Here is a 15,638-nt window from a genome sequence, read left to right as displayed (position 1 = left end):
GACCCCTGGCCGCTCGGAGCCGGGAGCCAGGTGGGAGCTGCGGGGCTGTTTGGTGACCCTTGTACGAGATGCCCCAAGGCCGAGTGCGACATTGGATATCTAAGTGCTTGGGGTTGAGGGGAGAAGATTCAGGATTCTTGGCTTTCTGACCTGAAGCGTTTGCCCAGAGTGCCAGGTGCTTTAGGGCAGGGTCTCTCCGCACTCCTGCGAGGCTCCACACGGCCTGGGGCACCCGAGGGCCGGGTCCTGGGTTCCGTGCTGCCCTGCAGGTTTCTCTCAGCCCCCCTGCTTCCTGGTCCGAGGTGGGCTCCCCTCGGCCAGTGGGTGAGGGGCCCCCACAGGGACTGGAGGCCGGCGGGATTTGCCTGTCATTTGCATGCTGCGTGGGGCGAGGAATTGCCGCTTCCCCACCTCTTCCTAGAATTGTTCCTCAGCCGCCCTCCATCGAGGGTGCGTTCTCAGGGCTGGACCTGTGGGTGTGCCCCCGTGGGCCTCAGTTTCCCCAGCTTTGGCATGGTGCTGGCGGGCGATCAGCTTGTCTGGCCATCAAGGTGGTTCCTCCCCCGTCCCCCACCCCCAGCTACGTCCTGGTCCCCCTGGTCCCCACCTCGATGCCGCAGGTGCCCCTGCCCACTTCACTGAGGCCCCGGGGTGGCCCCGGCCGTGCAGAAGGCCGACCGGGAGAGGACAGCAGTGTGGTGTCGGGGCACATGCCCGGCCCGCACAATCTGGAAATCCAGAAAGAAGTGCCCCTAAGCTTCAGCTCCACGTTAAGCCTTATGACTCGTTTCTGGAGTTTTTTATTAATATCCGTCATGGGTGGGGTGCCGTCTTTTCAGAGAGGGGCACATGGCCGGCCGGGGGTGCGAGGCCGAGCGGACAGATGTTTGTGCCCTGCCCAGAATCACTTCCTCAATCTCCTGCGAGCCCCGTGGGCTCACCACATCTGTGTGGAGGAGGCTGAGCCGGCGCTGACGGGAAATGAAAGGCGGCCTGGTCGCCCAGGCGGGTGCCCCAGGGGTCAGGTGCACCAAGAGGGCGGCTCACGGGAAGGGCGCGAGGTCGCCCAGACGTCGCCTAAGGCCCTGCTGTGTGCGGCAGCCAGTGACCCCCGCCCCCGGGGCCGCTGTGCCTCCCTCGGATCCTGCCGTGTCCCCCACTGGCCTGCGGTTCTCTTGGGCAGCGTCCAGCAGCAGCCTTGACATACAGAAGGTGCTCAACGTGGCTGCGAAACGGGTTGTCTCGGCCGACGCCCGTGGGCTGACACAGCTCCCGCTCGGCGTCCAACTCTTCCGAGAGGTGTCGCGGGAGTTTCCACGGCAGAATTTTCCCTCAGGTGCAAAACTCCCCGGGAGCCCGGCCGGGCCGTCCGCTGGCCTGCGTGCTTGCAGCGCAGGGACGGGGCACCGGCTTCCTGGTCACGTCATCCCTGCCCCCTGCGATGGGTAGACTGGGGCTCGGAGCACAGACAGGGAGGGTTCCCCACTCTGGGTTCTTCCACCCCGACCCACCTCCCCGCCAGGTGCCCGCTGAGCTCCATCCTTTCTTCGTTTACCACGTTGCTCCGGGGTCACTGTCGCGAGGGGTGGGGCCCGAGCTTTGCCACGTTGGGGCCGTGCCACCTTGGACGAGGCGAGCTGTTGGCGGTCCACAGATGCTGCCAGGAGACCTGCCCTCTGCCCACCTCCGTTTCCCCAGGTGCACAGTGGCCTGGAGGAGTGGTGGGGAGGCCCAGTGGTTGCCGCCCTGCCTGCCCGGCCCCAGCACCTGCGGCTGTTTCTGTGAATGGGGGAGGCTGGGGCGGCCCCTAGGGACTCTGTTCCCGGCCCACCTGGGGCCCCGGCGACAAGGCTGGACATGCTGAGTCATCTCGGTCGGTGGGGAGAGGCTTTGTGCGGGGGATGGGAGGGGGCCCAGGGCCGAGAGCCTCAGTGAGCCTCCTTCCTTCCTTCATTAGCAGGCGCCGAGCCCAGCACCCGCAGCCCCCAGACCTGCCCTTGGGGGCTCTCGTCTGGGTGTGGGGGGAGCCCTTCGCCGAACGAGCACAGTCATATGCCCGGTGACAGACGCTGGGGGCGGTGGGGGTGCGGAGCCTCACTGGCCGTGCTGCCCCGGCCTGGGGGTCAGACCCGGCCGCGGGAGCAGAGGCTTCGGTGGGAGGAGGGCTCCAGCTGGACCTGGCGTTATACTGCAGAGGGGCCGGTGTGGTGGGGCAGAGGTGCCTCGGGGAGCAGCTGCTGGGCCTGGAAAGCAGGAAGCCTGGGCTTTATCCTGACAGCGATAGGGAGCCATGGTCGGCTTTAGAGCAGAGGAGACCCGATGGCATCTGTCTGTAGAGATGAAAGGTCCCTGGACCCTCTGCCCCTGGGAGCTTGCATCTGGTTTACCGTCCTGGTCAGTCTCCGGAGTGGGGGGGTGCGGGGGATAAAAAACTGTTGCCACCTTCTCTGCTGTTTCACTTTGTCTTCAGGAGTTACGGTGAATAAGCCCTTCTCCCAAACCCTGAGGACGTAAAGACAGGCGAGGGTATACCGATGTGTGTTAGCAGCAGGCCCGTAAGGACAGCCCTGCGCCCACCGGCGGGTAACGGACGAGCAGCGCGTCCACCCACACGCGCGGGAACGCTGCTCGCCTCCAGCAGGCGCGTCCACAGGCGGGAAGGGGGCTCATGGGGGCGGGGCCTGGCCGACCGGGTTGGGTTTGGGAAGATGGAATGTTCTGGAATTACATAGAGATGGTGGTTGCGTAACTCCGTGAACACATCGATGCCGCCGAGATACTTTGAGATGGTGAATTCTGTGTGATGCGGATCTCACTCCCGTGGACCCTTTTTTTCCAGGGTTAGAGACAAGCAGGTGAGGTTACACACTTGGCGTCCTGGGCCCCCCGGCCCTGCCTGTGACGCTGCCACCCACCGACCCTGGTTCCGGGCCATGGAGGAGGACACACTCCTGGTGTCCTGTAGGCTGTGTCGGGCACTGCAACAGCAACCCTTTCTAACGGGCTTCCTGTCCTTGGCGTTGCTCTGCCTTCCCTTCCTTGGTGGCTCGGGGCTCACGGGCCCCGGACGGCAGGCACTGGGCTTTCTTGATGTTTCCTAATTTTGGTTCCTCTCTCTGCCTTGTAAGGACAGCGGCGGCCTCCCCCCCCCCCCCATCTCCCTGCGGGCCCAGCAGCCTCCTCCTCAGGTGGAGCCCTGCGGACTTTGGAGCCGCCTGGGTGGCAGGAGGGGGCCTGAGCAGACACCGTTAAAGGGGCAAAGGTCCTCCCAGGGGCCCTGCAGGCGGTTGCTTTACAGCCTGGGCCCCTCGGCCTTGGGCTGGACGCCGCCCCCCCCCCCCCCCCCCGGGGGCCCCGTGGTGGGCTGGGAACCGGCTCAGGGTTGCCCAGGTGGGGCCTCCTGGGGATGTGATCTTGTCGGAGCGTCATGCCTGGGGAGGGGGCCGCTTGTATGCTGGGTCCTGGTGGTGCCCTCCCCGCACAAGCACGTCCCCAGGCCAGGCCCCTCGCTTTGCGGGCTTGGTGGCCAAGGGCGGGGGGGGGGGGAGGGGTCCCCCGCCGAGGGTGAGCTCCCTGGCCTCTGCAGGGCAGCTGAAGGCCCCCCCCAGCTCCCAGATACACAACTTGACCTGGTCAGCGGTATGGCCCGCTGACCAACAAGGAGTCTCCTAGCACAGACAATGCTCCTTAACCACAAACAAGAATTTCCTGTTTGCCCATCCTGCGCTTGGGGGTGGGGAGCGCTTACCTTGTTTTTGCCACTACCTGGGCCTCCCACACGGCTGCCCCTCAGTGAGAGCACTTGGGAAGGGGTGAGGGCAGGAGGGGCGGCCAGTGTGCGCAGCCAGGTCTCGGGTGGGGGACGCGGGAGGGGACAGGAGCTCGTGCTCAGACTGCCGGGCTCTGGCTGCTGCATGGGGTGACCAGGGAGGCTTGGCCCTACCGGCTCTGTGCCTCAGTTTCCTTTTCTGTGAAGTGGGTGGGGCTGGGGTGGGGAAGACCACTTGGCAACAAGGGGTCCCCCGGCCTCCGTCACCCTCCGCCACAGCCGAGAGACAGGCAGGGGGCCCGTGGGGTGGGGCCCAGGGAGGGGCATGGCTGCCCCTTTCCCTGGCGGAAAGCTGGGGCCCCCAGGTGCCCGTCTGCCCAGCGTAGGATGTCACTCGCCCACAGCATGAGCCTTGCGGGGCACATAACAGATCTGGAAAAGGGTTAGCGGCCCCATCCCCTGGCACACTGAGAAATCAAGGCCCGTGTGTTAAGCGGCCGCCTGGTACCCGGTCGTAGACATTGGGGACGAAGCAGACAGGGTCTGTGTGACCTTCTGCTGGGGCACACGGGCCTGTGGCCAGCCCCGCATGTAAATCCACGTGGCTCGGGCAGTGGAAGGGCAGGGGAAGAGCGTCAGTAAACGAGAAAGTCGCCCACGGTCAGTAAACATGTTCCAGTGGGAGCAGAGCATGTGCCACGGAGATGGGGCAGCAGCCGTGACCCCGGGGGGCGGGGGCCCCGTGGGGGGGTCGGGTTTGAGGAGAGAGCGGGACTCGAGAAGCCAGCGGGGGCGGTCCAGGCGGGAGGCGCTGCTGGGGCAAAGGCGCGGACGTGGGACTGGTTTGGAAGCTGGAGGAAGTGGGGGCGGGGCGGGGGGGTCTCCGGGGCCCTCGTGGGCTGCAGGGCCGTTGGGGGGTGGCTGGTGCCACTAGGTCAGGCGGGGCCGGGGCGAGAGCGGAGACCGGCGCGGGTCGTCTGTCTCAGCCCCCGGCCCGAGGGGGGGGCTCCGGCGGCTTCGCGGGTGTCCAGCCTGGGTTTGCGGCCGTGGCAGGCGACTGGTTTCAGTGCCCCCTGGCCCACCTCAAGCGGGGCAGAGGCCTGGGCCGAGCGCGGGATGTGTTGTGTCCCCGCGGTGCGAGTTGGAGCCTCGTGAGGACAGGCGGTGGGCGTGCCGGCCTGCAGTGGGGCCCGGACACCGCCCCCCATGCCCCCGTCCCTCCAGCCTGGCCGGGGCAGCAGGGGAGCGGAACTTGGGGCCTGAGCCCCACAAAGCTGGGGCGGCCTTTACTGCCTGCCTTTGTTGTCAGCTGCCCACAGCAACAGCCGTTAAAGCGGCCTCCCCCCGGCAGCCGGGGGCCCTGCACATCCCCCTTTACGGCCTCGAACAATACCCTGGCCCCACGGGGGTCTGACTGGGCCCTGCCACAGGCCTGTCCACCCACCATGTGGCCTGGGGGCTAACAGCTCCCCCACCTAGCCAGCTGCCAGGTCTCCGGGGAGCTGGTCTCCATCCTGAGCCTCAGTTTCCCCGCCTGGGATACAGGGGTCACGACGGATACAGGTCACCTCCAGGTGAAGCTGTCGTGTTTATGGTGAGCTGTCCTCGCGAATGGGAGGACTGAGGCAGGAGGGGCACTGAGGTCTCTCGGGACCGGGTCCAGGGAGGTTCAGGCAGGGTGGACAGCCCCCCCCCCGCCCCCCGCCCCCGCCCCCGCCCCCGGTCAGGATCTCACAGGTGTTGCCGCCTATCAGGAGGGGCCTGTGTGCGCGGCCGTAGCAATGACCACAGACTGTGAGACTGAAAACAGCAGGAATTTATGTTCCCGAATTCTGGAGCCAGATGTCCGAGATCCAGGTGGGGCAGGGCCATGCTCCCCCGCGGCTCCAAGGAGGGTCTTTCCTGCCTCTTGCCGCCTCTGGTGTGGCCGGCGGCGGCCCCTGGCGTCCCTCAGTTGTGGCCTCGTCCTCACACGGCCTTCTCTGTGGCCGTGTCTCTTCTCCTAGAAGGACACGTGTTGTGGGATTAGGGCCACCCTATCCCGAGTATGACCTCAGCTTAACTGACCACATCCTCCACGACCCCATTTCCAGATGAGATCGCACAGGTGGGGGTTCGGGTGGAGGTGAACCTGGGGACACCTGCTGTCTCCAGCGAGACTCCCAAAACGTGGTGATGCCCCTCTGCCCGGGCTGGCCCACACTGAGGCAAGTCAGGGATCACCGAACGACCATTCATTCACCGACTGCCGTGTGCTTGACCCCACCTAGACACTAGTGACAAACCACACGAAGCCCCCACATCCCACACGAGCGGGCCGACAGGAGACCCGACCAGCGTGTAGTCCCACGGGGCGTGGTGCAGGAAGGGTCAGGGAGGAGAGTGGGTGTGAGGTCCCAGGAGGGGGCTGTGCGTGGCAGGGTGTGTGGGCGGGAGAGGCGGGGACGGGGCAGGGGAGGATGGCCGAGGTCCACCTGCAGGCCACACACCCTCAGGCAGGGGGAGGCGTGGGGCCTCCCTGACCACCATAAATCAGCACAGGAATGTAGCTGGCCAGCCTGGCTGGGGCAGGGCAGAGACAAAGACTCAGCCTGGACCACCCCGGCCTGTGCCCGGAGGCCCCGCGTTGTTGTCTCTGTTCCACCGATGGGGGAACCAAACCCCAGAGAGGGGAGGGAGGCTGAGGGGCGGCCAGCCCCAGAGACCCTGCCTCCGAAGCCCCCGGGGATGTGGCAGGCGGCAGGCGCTGGGCGTTGGCGTGTTCTTGGGCCCTAATGATGGACTGTCCCAGCCGGGGCTGATTGGTGGTTTCAAGGCCCCCCACAGGCCTGATCCCTCTGGGTCCATTCCCCAGGGCTTAACGTGAAGGTTGCTCTTTGCCGCCGCCCCCCTCCAACTCCACTCTCCAGTCACCTCTGCTGCCGGCCCCTGGGAGCAGGTGGTCAATGCAGCCGGGGACCCCCGAGCCCCTCACCCAATGACTGGAGAGCCCAGGGCAGAGTCTGGGCCGAAGGGCCCTGACATTCCCAGGCTCTGGGTTCTCGCCTGCCTCTGGGCCTCAATTTCCTCATCTACAAAACAGAGTCGCCTCTTGGGGGGCAGCACCAGGATGTGGCCTCTGCGTGCTGGCTGTCTGCACCGGCGTTGTCTGTCTGGGACGAATGGTGTCTCCCAAATGACATGTCAAGACCCAGCTCCCGGCCCGAGAACGAGCTCCTGTGGGGAGCAGGGTCTTTGCAGGTGTCGTTAGTTAAGGGGGAGACGAGGGGGCCCAATCCAGTGGGGGGTGTCCTCAAAGAAGCAGGGTTCCGACAGGTGCACGGAGGAGCCCGTGGAGGTGCTGGAGGGACACCTGGGGCTCCAGGAGCGGGCCGGCAGGAGGGACCCGCCTCAGGAGACCCCTGGGTCTGGGCGCTGCCCTTCAGGGCTGCAGGAGACTCAACCTTTGTTCTAAGGGGCCCAGCATGTGGCTTGGGGGCGGCCAACCGCCGTGGGAGACACACGCAGGTACCCATGTCTTCATCTGAAACTGGGGTCGGGCTCTTTACGCTCCGTGGGGCCTCAGGACCTCGGACCTGCCTCTGCCGGCCGCCCCTCAGTGGGGATGTGGCGCCCGTGCCCAAGCGCTGACACCGGCTGACCCTTCCCCTCCCTGACCCCACAGCTCTACGAACTGGACGGGGACCCCAAGAGGAAGGAGTTCCTGGACGACTTGTTCAGCTTCATGCAGAAGCGAGGTGAGGCTCGCCCACGGGGGTCCTGGGGACTGGCGCCTGCTTGGCAGTCGGGTCTGATGGGGGAGGCACAGGTGGGAGCGTCTAAGGGGTAGGTCCTTGGGTAGGAGGTGTCTGGTCCCCAACCCAGAACCGTCAGGTCAGGCCTTTTTTTGCTGCCGAGACCCGTGGTGCGATGGAGTCCTGGCTCCCAGGGACCCCCGGCCACCGCCCCCAGGGTCCCCTGCAGCAGAGCCGGCCTCCGGGGAGCAGAGGTGGACGGCCAGGAGGGCAGCTGGGCCCCGGGACAATAGAAGTTCCTCGGGTTGGCTTCCCGGCCTTCGTGGTCTTGACACTGGTGCAAGGCCAGTCCCGGCCCCTCCCCTGTGCCTATGGGGGCGGGGGGGGGGGGGCGGCTCAGTTCCCCCGTCTGTAAGACGGGCCAGAAACAGTTGCCACTGTGTGGCGGCACCCCACACATGCTGAGCACAGGGCAGCATTTATGAAGTGCCAACAGCGTACCAGGCCAAGCCCCCGCCTCTGCAGCCCGTCCCACCCCCTGGGTCTGGGGTGTAGTGGATGCCGAACACGGCCCGGCCGGGAAATGCCTGGTGACCGAGGCCTGGAGAACAGGAAGATGACTGGGAGCAAAGGCCCAAGGGGCAGGGACCGGTCTGGGTGGACGCCCCGGTGGGGAAGCTGAGACCCAGACCCCAGGGGGTCCCCCGCACCCCCACGCGTGGCCTCGGCCTCGGCTCTGAGCTGCCACGGGGCGAGAGGCCTGGCCGGCCGGGGGCCCTGAGGGCACCCACTGCACAGTGGAGCTCATTCCTCTGCCTGCTAGACAGCCCGCCTCGTGGGCCGTTCAGGGAAGGAAACTGAGGCCGGGGAGGGGATGCATCCTCCGAGCCCTGAGGCAGGAAGGGGCGGGCCCAGCTGGGGTGCTGCAGGGTCCACCTGGGGCCGCCGCAGGGGCTGGCCGCCGCTGGCTTTGTCCAGGGCCTCTTTGCGCCCCTCCCTCTCGAACAGCCTCTGTAAACACAGGCCCAGCCGCCCAGCCGGAAGGGAAGGGCAGGGGGCTGCGGCCTTCGCATTAACCCCTCCCGTGCCGGGGCTGGGGGAATCCAGACCCGGTCCTGGGGTGGGGGCCCCCTCCTTGTTATCACTGGGACCAGTCACATCCAGGGCCCGCTGCCCACCGTGTGGTCAGAGAGATCCTCCCCCACTCGCTTTATCGACCCGTCCACACCTGCCGGAGCCCCCCTCCCCTCCCCCCCCCCCCCGCCCCCACCACCCTGCCGTGGGGCCCCGAGCTCCCCGGCCCAGAGCCCACTCATCCCGCCCGAGACTGGGCCTGGTGTCCTGGAGGTCGGGAAGTACTGTGAGCCGCCCTTGGGTATGGGTGAGGCGGGGGCCACACGTGACCGTTGGGGTCGGCGTCCAGCTCTGCCATCCTCGCCGAGCCGGGCTCCCCTGGAGGGCAGGGAGCGACAACTCCTCTGCAACCCTCAGAACCCAGCCCCAAGTGCCCCTTTCCCTTGCCATCTTCTTGGACCCTCCCCTTCTGTAACTGGCAGGCTTTGGGGCTGAGAGTGCATTAGATCCCTCCCCCCTGGGCCCCGGACACCATGCCCTGCATCCCACAAGCCCTCCTTCACTCCAGACACAGAGAAAGTAATTTTTTTTCACGTCACAAAGGAGAAGGCTCTGAGAATTCTCTGGGGGCTGGGAATGCGGGAGGGGTCCTGGCTGCACCCCACCCTCCTGCTGTTTCCTTGAAGACCTCCCCACCCTCCTTATCTCCCTGCTGCCCCCACTGCCCCTGTCCTCCACCGGTGCCTCTCTGCTCTCCACCCTGCTCCTTCTGTAAACATCCGTCCAGGCCCCGTGCAGAGCCAGGGCGCGGGGTCCCCAGAGGATCTTTTGTGTGATTCTTTCTGTTCCTTCTCAGTGCAGAACCTGAACCAATGTCCCAGGTGGGCCGGGGCTGGGTGAGCCCCTGACACTTGTCGCTTTTTCCTCTCTCTCTCTCAGGCTGAAAAATGGAATTGGGTAGGGTCGGTCGGGGGGGGGGGGGTGAGGGGGGTTAGTCTGAGATCCAGCTTTCTCCACCCTCTCCGGGTTGTCCTCAGTTAGTGGGGGTTTTGAAACCTGGAAACGACAGAAGTGGCAGGAGGTGACCCCAGAGCATCTGGCTCTGGGGCCCAGGAACCAGGGTCCCAGGAGTGTGGACCGGCTGGCCCCTCGCGTGAAGCTGGGCTGGCCCTTCTCCAGGAGCCACAGCCCGGGGCCTCCGTTTGCCCATCTCTGGGGTGCGGCGACGTGCCCTGTAGGCTGTGACGCGGGCCGGTCACATCTCACTGTTGCTTCCTGAGCCCACGCCGTGTGCCAGACTGGGCTCCAGGGGATCTGAGCCGGGCGACCCCAGCTGACCAGGACAGCAGCCAGGGGCCAGATGTTAGAGCAGGCTTTCCGCGGCAGGGAGAGTCGAAACGGGGGGCTTCTCCACCCTTGGCCGAGAAGGTGCCAGACAGGCTGGGCCACGGGCTTCTGCGTCAGGGGCACGGGAGGAGGACAGGGACGGCAGCAGTTATGAGGGTCAGTGTGGGTGGAAAAGGGGACCAGCCCGCCACCCCGCTCTCTCAGCTGCACGGTGGATTAGCCAAGTGCTGCCTCCTCACGGCTGCAAACCCCTGGGAAGCGCGGGACCCGGAGGGCACCTGCCTCGGGGATGCAGGCGGGTTGTTTTGGCCACTGTGCTTGTTGATGGAGCCACGCTCACAAGGGCCGTGTTTCTCACACACGTCCCCAGGTTGGCCCCGCAGCCTGTCCCGGGTCTCCGCACCCCCGGGTGAGCCTCTGATGGAGACACGGGCCTCCTTGTGCTCTCTCAAGGGGGGGTTCCCCCGGCGATTCTACCCCCAGGAGACACATGGATGTCTGTGGTTGTCATGACTGGAGAGCTCCTGGCCTCGAGGGGGCGGGGCCGGGGAGCTGCTGAGGCCCCGCAGAGGATATCCTGCCCCCGTGTGCCGGCGACAGGAGAGACCTCTCTGGACAGGCGCGTTGGCCGTACACGTGCCGTCCGCTGCGCCTGTGGCTCTGCCCCCACCCCCCTCACATAACCTGCACTCCCTGCCCCGCGCCTGCAGGGACGCCCGTGAACCGCATCCCCATCATGGCCAAGCAGGTGCTTGACCTGTTCATGCTGTACGTGCTGGTGACGGAGAAGGGCGGCCTGGTGGAGGTCATCAACAAGAAGCTGTGGAGGGAGATCACCAAAGGCCTCAACCTGCCCACGTCCATCACCAGCGCTGCCTTCACCCTGCGGACCCAGTGAGTGCCCGCCGGCGCCCCGCATAGGGGAGGCGGGAGGGGCGGGAGGGGCCGGGGCGGCCGCGGAGAGCCAGTCCTGACGTCAGGGTGCGGGTTGAGGACGGTCCGCCCCGAGCTCACTCGGCTGGGTGGCGGGATTGGCGAGGGCGGTCCTGGGGGGGGGGGGGGGGGGGCCGGCGCCATCCTTTCCCTGCCCCTGCCGCAGGTACATGAAGTACTTGTATCCCTACGAGTGTGAGAAGCGCGGCCTCAGCAACCCCAACGAGCTGCAGGCGGCCATCGACAGCAACCGGCGGGAGGGCCGGCGCCAGAGTTTCGGGGGCTCCCTGTTCGCCTACTCGCCGGGCGGGGCCCACGGCATGCTGTCCTCGCCCAAGCTGCCCGTGCCCTCCCTGGGCCTGGCCGCCAGCACCAACGGCAGCTCCATCACCCCGGCCCCCAAGATCAAGAAAGGTAAGGGCCGCGCGTCCCTGGGGCCCGGACCCCATTCTGCTCCGGCCCGGGCTTTCTGACCCCCTCTGGGTCCTGCGCCCCCCAGTGGGCGTGACTAAGCCTGGCCCTTCTCCCAACCCCTCAGAGCAAGCAGACATCGCTAATCGTTCAGGATCGGGCACGGTTTCCCAGCCCGTGCCCGCGGCAGACATTACTAATCGAGCACCGCTTCCCCAGTCCGAGCTGCTGCACCCGTTTCTGACTGGGCGCCCGGTTCCTTCCCAATCCCTTGGCCGGTGTTACTAGCAAATTACTGTAGCGTCGCCCGAGTTTCTGCCTGTGGGCGGCAGTATTGACGGCCGGAGTTTTCCCGGTCCCTTGCCCACGGCAGACCTTACTAGCTGATTGCTGAATTCTTTTCCCTTTGAGCTTCAGGACCTTCTCAACACTGTCCAGCAGGGACCCTCACGGGTGTGGTGTGGGCCCACCCCACTAGCCCTTCAACCTTCCCCGGATCTAGTGCTGGGTGTGTCTGGGCAGCTCACTGGCCCCTCCTGGGCCCGGCTTTCCTGCTGGGGAAACGGGGAAAGCGATCCCTTCTTTGTGGGTTTGTGGAAGGAGAGCCTTTGGTGTCTCCGGCCCCCAGCAGGCAGCGGGCCCAGTTTGCGAATGCCTGGTAGGGAGCCCCCCCGTTCGTGGCAGGCACCACCAGCCGATCACAGCCTTCTCACCCAGCGAGCCTCTGAATCCTTCCTAGCACAGAAACACCAACGGCACACGTGGCGGTGTGGCCTCAAGCAGGCGAAGCCCCCTGCGTGTCTCTCACCTGCCACCTGGGCTGGGACTCCCTGCCTCCTGGGGTGGCCGGGGGATCCAGCGTGATCCCCACGACTTAGGCCTGGTCAGATCCTAGGCGAATGGGGTCCCACTAGCGTCACTCGGCCCTCTGTGGACCTCAGTTTACCTACCCCCACCCCTGGGGAGCTCCGGTGATGCCCACGAGTCAGTATAAACGTCCGCCGGGCGTGAGGCCTCACGCGGGAGCTGGGGAGGTGCTGGCCAGCAGGGAGGAGGGTTTTCTGATGGCTGAGGTGGTGTTTGAGTGAGCCCAGAAGACGGGGACAAAGGAGAGAGTGCCAAAGACCCTGGCAGAGGTGTGCGGGGGAGGGGGGGGGGAGGGCGCCCAGGGGGCGCCCAGCATGCAGGCAGCGCCGGGACAGGCATGGGCAGAAGAGTCGGGAAGAGAAGAGACAGCAGGTCACGGTGGGACCAGCGGGTAGAAACCGCGATGGGGACATTTGCTTCGACCACAGAGGAGGTGAATGGTTGGCAGCTGGGTCTGGGTTCGAGTCCCAGCTCCGCGCCCCCCACCCCCACCCCCTGTGGCTTTGGCAGCATTTCCACATCCTCCGAGCTGCCTCCCCCGTGAAGCGGCCGTAAGGGGGTGGAGGCAGGCGCGCGAGTGTCGAGACAGCCCCTCGAGGCGGTTGGAGCCGAGCGCGTCAGACAGACACGTGGCGCTTCCCAGCTGCTCCAACTAGTGCGTCCGCAGCAAGTGCTGTGACAGCGTCTCTGTGCGACGTCCGTGCTGGATGCGACTGTGACACTGTCGGTCCCGTCGCGGCGGTACCCGGTGTCAGGCTGACCTTAGATGTGGCGGCGCTCGCCTGCTTCCGCGGAGAGGACGTGCGCACCCCGTCGGCGGAGGTGTCCAGGCGCATGCGCGGTCCTGCCGCGGGCGGAGGGCCGCACCGGGCCGCTGCGGGTCCCTCCTGCCCACCCGCTCTTCTTCTCTCCCGTCTAGAGGAGGACTCGGCCATCCCTATCACGGTGCCCGGCCGCCTGCCGGTCTCCCTGGCGGGTCACCCTGTGGTGGCCGCCCAGGCGGCAGCGGTGCAAGCGGCGGCGGCCCAGGCGGCCGTGGCGGCCCAGGCGGCCGCCCTGGAGCAGCTTCGGGAGAAGCTGGAGTCTGGGGAGCCGCCTGAGAAGAAGATGGCCCTCGTGACTGAGGAGCAGCAGCGGCTTGTGCAGCGGGCCCTGCAGCAGAACTTCTTGGCCATGACGGCCCAGCTGCCCATGAGCATCCGCATCAACAGCCAAGGTACCAACCCGGCGCCCGAACCCTCCCTGCTGCGTGCGCCCGTAACAAAGTAAGGGCCTCGTAGTCGACATATGTAAAGAGTGCCTGCAAATCAATAAGAAAAAACAAAAAAAAGCTAACCCCATAAAAGACCCGGGCAGCGGTGACGAGTAGTAGGTTCATGTGGAAAGCCGACTCGGGGGTCTGCGCGTTAGCGAGGAGACGCCCGTCGGAGTTTGATAGTATCGAATGTCGGTCAGGATACGGGAACGTGGGCCCACCAAGTCTCGCTGGTGGGAGTCTAAGGAGGTGACAGTTGGGCAGCCTCTTCCCAAAATAGAAAACATTCTTGCCCTGCGACCCAGTGGTTCTCCTGGGATCTGCCGCAGACGCTCCCGGAAGCACACGTAGCCGAGGGCGCTTCCCTGCGGTCACTGGCGTGATGCTGCTTGTGATAGTGGAGCCTTGAAGCCACTCGTGTGTCCATCAGCAGGGGATGGAACGAGTCAAGTCTAGACGGCTCTGTGGCCGTTAAGACCCGTCATCGTGAGAAAAGCCAGTTTTAGGCAGATACGTTCTTCCTCGGTAAATATTTATTGAGTACCTACTGTGTGTGCCGGTGACAGATCCGGTCCGCGCTCGGTGACTCGTGAAGTCCAGCGGGGGTGACGGAAGCAGGCCCTCGCACAGACGCGTGTATGACTGCAGATGGCCCTGTTTCTTCTTCCCACAGCCTGCGAGAGCCGCCAGGACTCGGCCGCGAACTTGACCAGCCCCAATGGCAGCAACAGTATTAGCATGTCGGTGGAGATTAACGGGATCATGTACACAGGTAGGACCAGCCGGGCCCCACGCCGTCCTTGGGCGCTTGTCTCCCCGTTGACTCGGGAGCCCCGGGTTGCCCCTACCCCCCGGGCCGGCCGGCCGGAGCCCATAGGAGACCGCAGTGAGGTAGTCTGCACGGCGTCCGTAGCACGGTGCTGGGCACACGGCAGCTGCTCAGAAGGCACACCCCTTGTCGCGTCCTTCCTGTGGCAGGTGGTGTTGACGAGTTCCTTCCCAACAACCCGAGTAGCCAGCCGGGAGCTCCCACGGGCCACCAGGAGGTGCCGTGGACACAGAGCGGCTCCGCTGCTAAGGGAGGGCGACTCCCAGGGACGGAGAAGGGGGGGACCTGCGGCCTCCCTGTCCCCACAGCCCCCGTGGGTGACTTTGCGGGGTGTCAGTGCTCAGGACCTTTCGACTCGGTGACGTGTTTCTCCTCCTGTCCTCGCGTTAGGAGTGCTGTTTGCTCAGCCACCGTCCGCTCCCAGCAAAGGCGGTGGTGGTGGCAGCCGGGGAGGGACCAGCGGGACCAGCAGCAGCAGCAGCACGGGCAGCCAGGCCGGGCCGGCGGGCTTGTCCACACCTGCCACGTCTTCTACCTCAAATAACTCATTGCCTTAACCGCACCACTCCCCACCTGCCACCCCCCCGCCCCTGCCTGGGTGGGGGGTCGAGGTGGGCCACGCAGGGGCCGGGACGGCGGAAGATACGGGTGGGGAGGGGAGGTATCCACAAAGGAGCCGCAGCTAACGCCAAAAAGAAAAGAAAAAAATATATACATATATATATATAAAGAAAATTTAATAAAACAGGGGAAAACCAAGGAACACTTGAATTACTCAGGTTTCGGACATTCAGAGACACGAATTGTGAGAACAGCAAAGGAAATCGGAAAAGAGAGAGGCATATGTCTCCTAGGCTTTCCTGCAGCCCTGCCGGACCGACCGACCGACCGACTGGGGTCTGGGGTCTGGGGTGTGTTTGGACCAGTTGCCATGGGAGGCCAATCCTGTTTACCTCATACATCTCTGCACTGTGTGTTTTCATTTTTGTCTGTTTTTTTTTTTTTTTTTTTGCCTTTTTTTTTTTTCCCATTCATCACACACCACACCCAGCTCCTTGTGTTGAATGAAACCCCTGAGCCACGATCAGTAGAGTTTTTTTTCTCGTTGCTTTTTGGGAACTTTTTTTTTTTTTTTTTTTTTTTTTTAAGAAACAGTGATACTCTATAGGGTTTTTAAGAGGTTTCGGGGTTTTGTTTTGTAAATAATCTATTTTATTCTTGGGGGAGGAATCAAACCTTAGGAAAAGGATATATATATATATATCTATATATTTGTGTTCATTCAGGGAAACTGGACTTGAAAATGCAAAAAAAAAAAAAAAAAAAAAAGAAAAGTAATACCCTTTTTATTTTCCCATAACTGATTCGGGTTCCTTGTGCGTTTCCTGTAGCGCAGTGGGCAGCTGGCAGGCCCAGAGC

At 64.7% G+C, this 15,638-nt stretch overlaps 1 protein-coding gene across 7 annotated transcripts in view; it reads left to right on the top strand.

The window, feature by feature from the left end:
• Nucleotides 1-14,978, top strand: part of ARID3A (AT-rich interaction domain 3A) — a 29,220-nt gene extending 14,242 nt beyond the window's left edge. For all 7 annotated transcript variants that reach the window (XM_047100869.1, XM_047100868.1, XM_047100873.1 and 4 more), the window contains 6 exons: nt 7,434-7,506; nt 10,635-10,818; nt 11,024-11,271; nt 13,055-13,351; nt 14,064-14,162; nt 14,610-14,978. In XM_047100869.1, coding sequence (XP_046956825.1) covers nt 7,434-7,506; nt 10,635-10,818; nt 11,024-11,271; nt 13,055-13,351; nt 14,064-14,162; nt 14,610-14,776 — 1,068 coding nt within the window. In that variant the 3' untranslated portion in view covers nt 14,777-14,978. The remainder of the gene's footprint in view (nt 1-7,433; nt 7,507-10,634; nt 10,819-11,023; nt 11,272-13,054; nt 13,352-14,063; nt 14,163-14,609) is intronic.
• The last annotated feature ends 660 nt before the right edge of the window (nt 14,979-15,638 follow it).

The sequence above is a fragment of the Lynx rufus genome, unplaced genomic scaffold (genome assembly GCF_022079265.1).
Source record: "Lynx rufus isolate CCGP_SWC_20201006 ecotype Redwood Valley unplaced genomic scaffold, mLynRuf1.p SCAF_53, whole genome shotgun sequence".
In the NCBI taxonomy this organism is placed as follows: Eukaryota; Metazoa; Chordata; class Mammalia; order Carnivora; family Felidae; genus Lynx; species Lynx rufus.
This window is presented reverse-complemented; position numbering and strand designations above follow the sequence as displayed.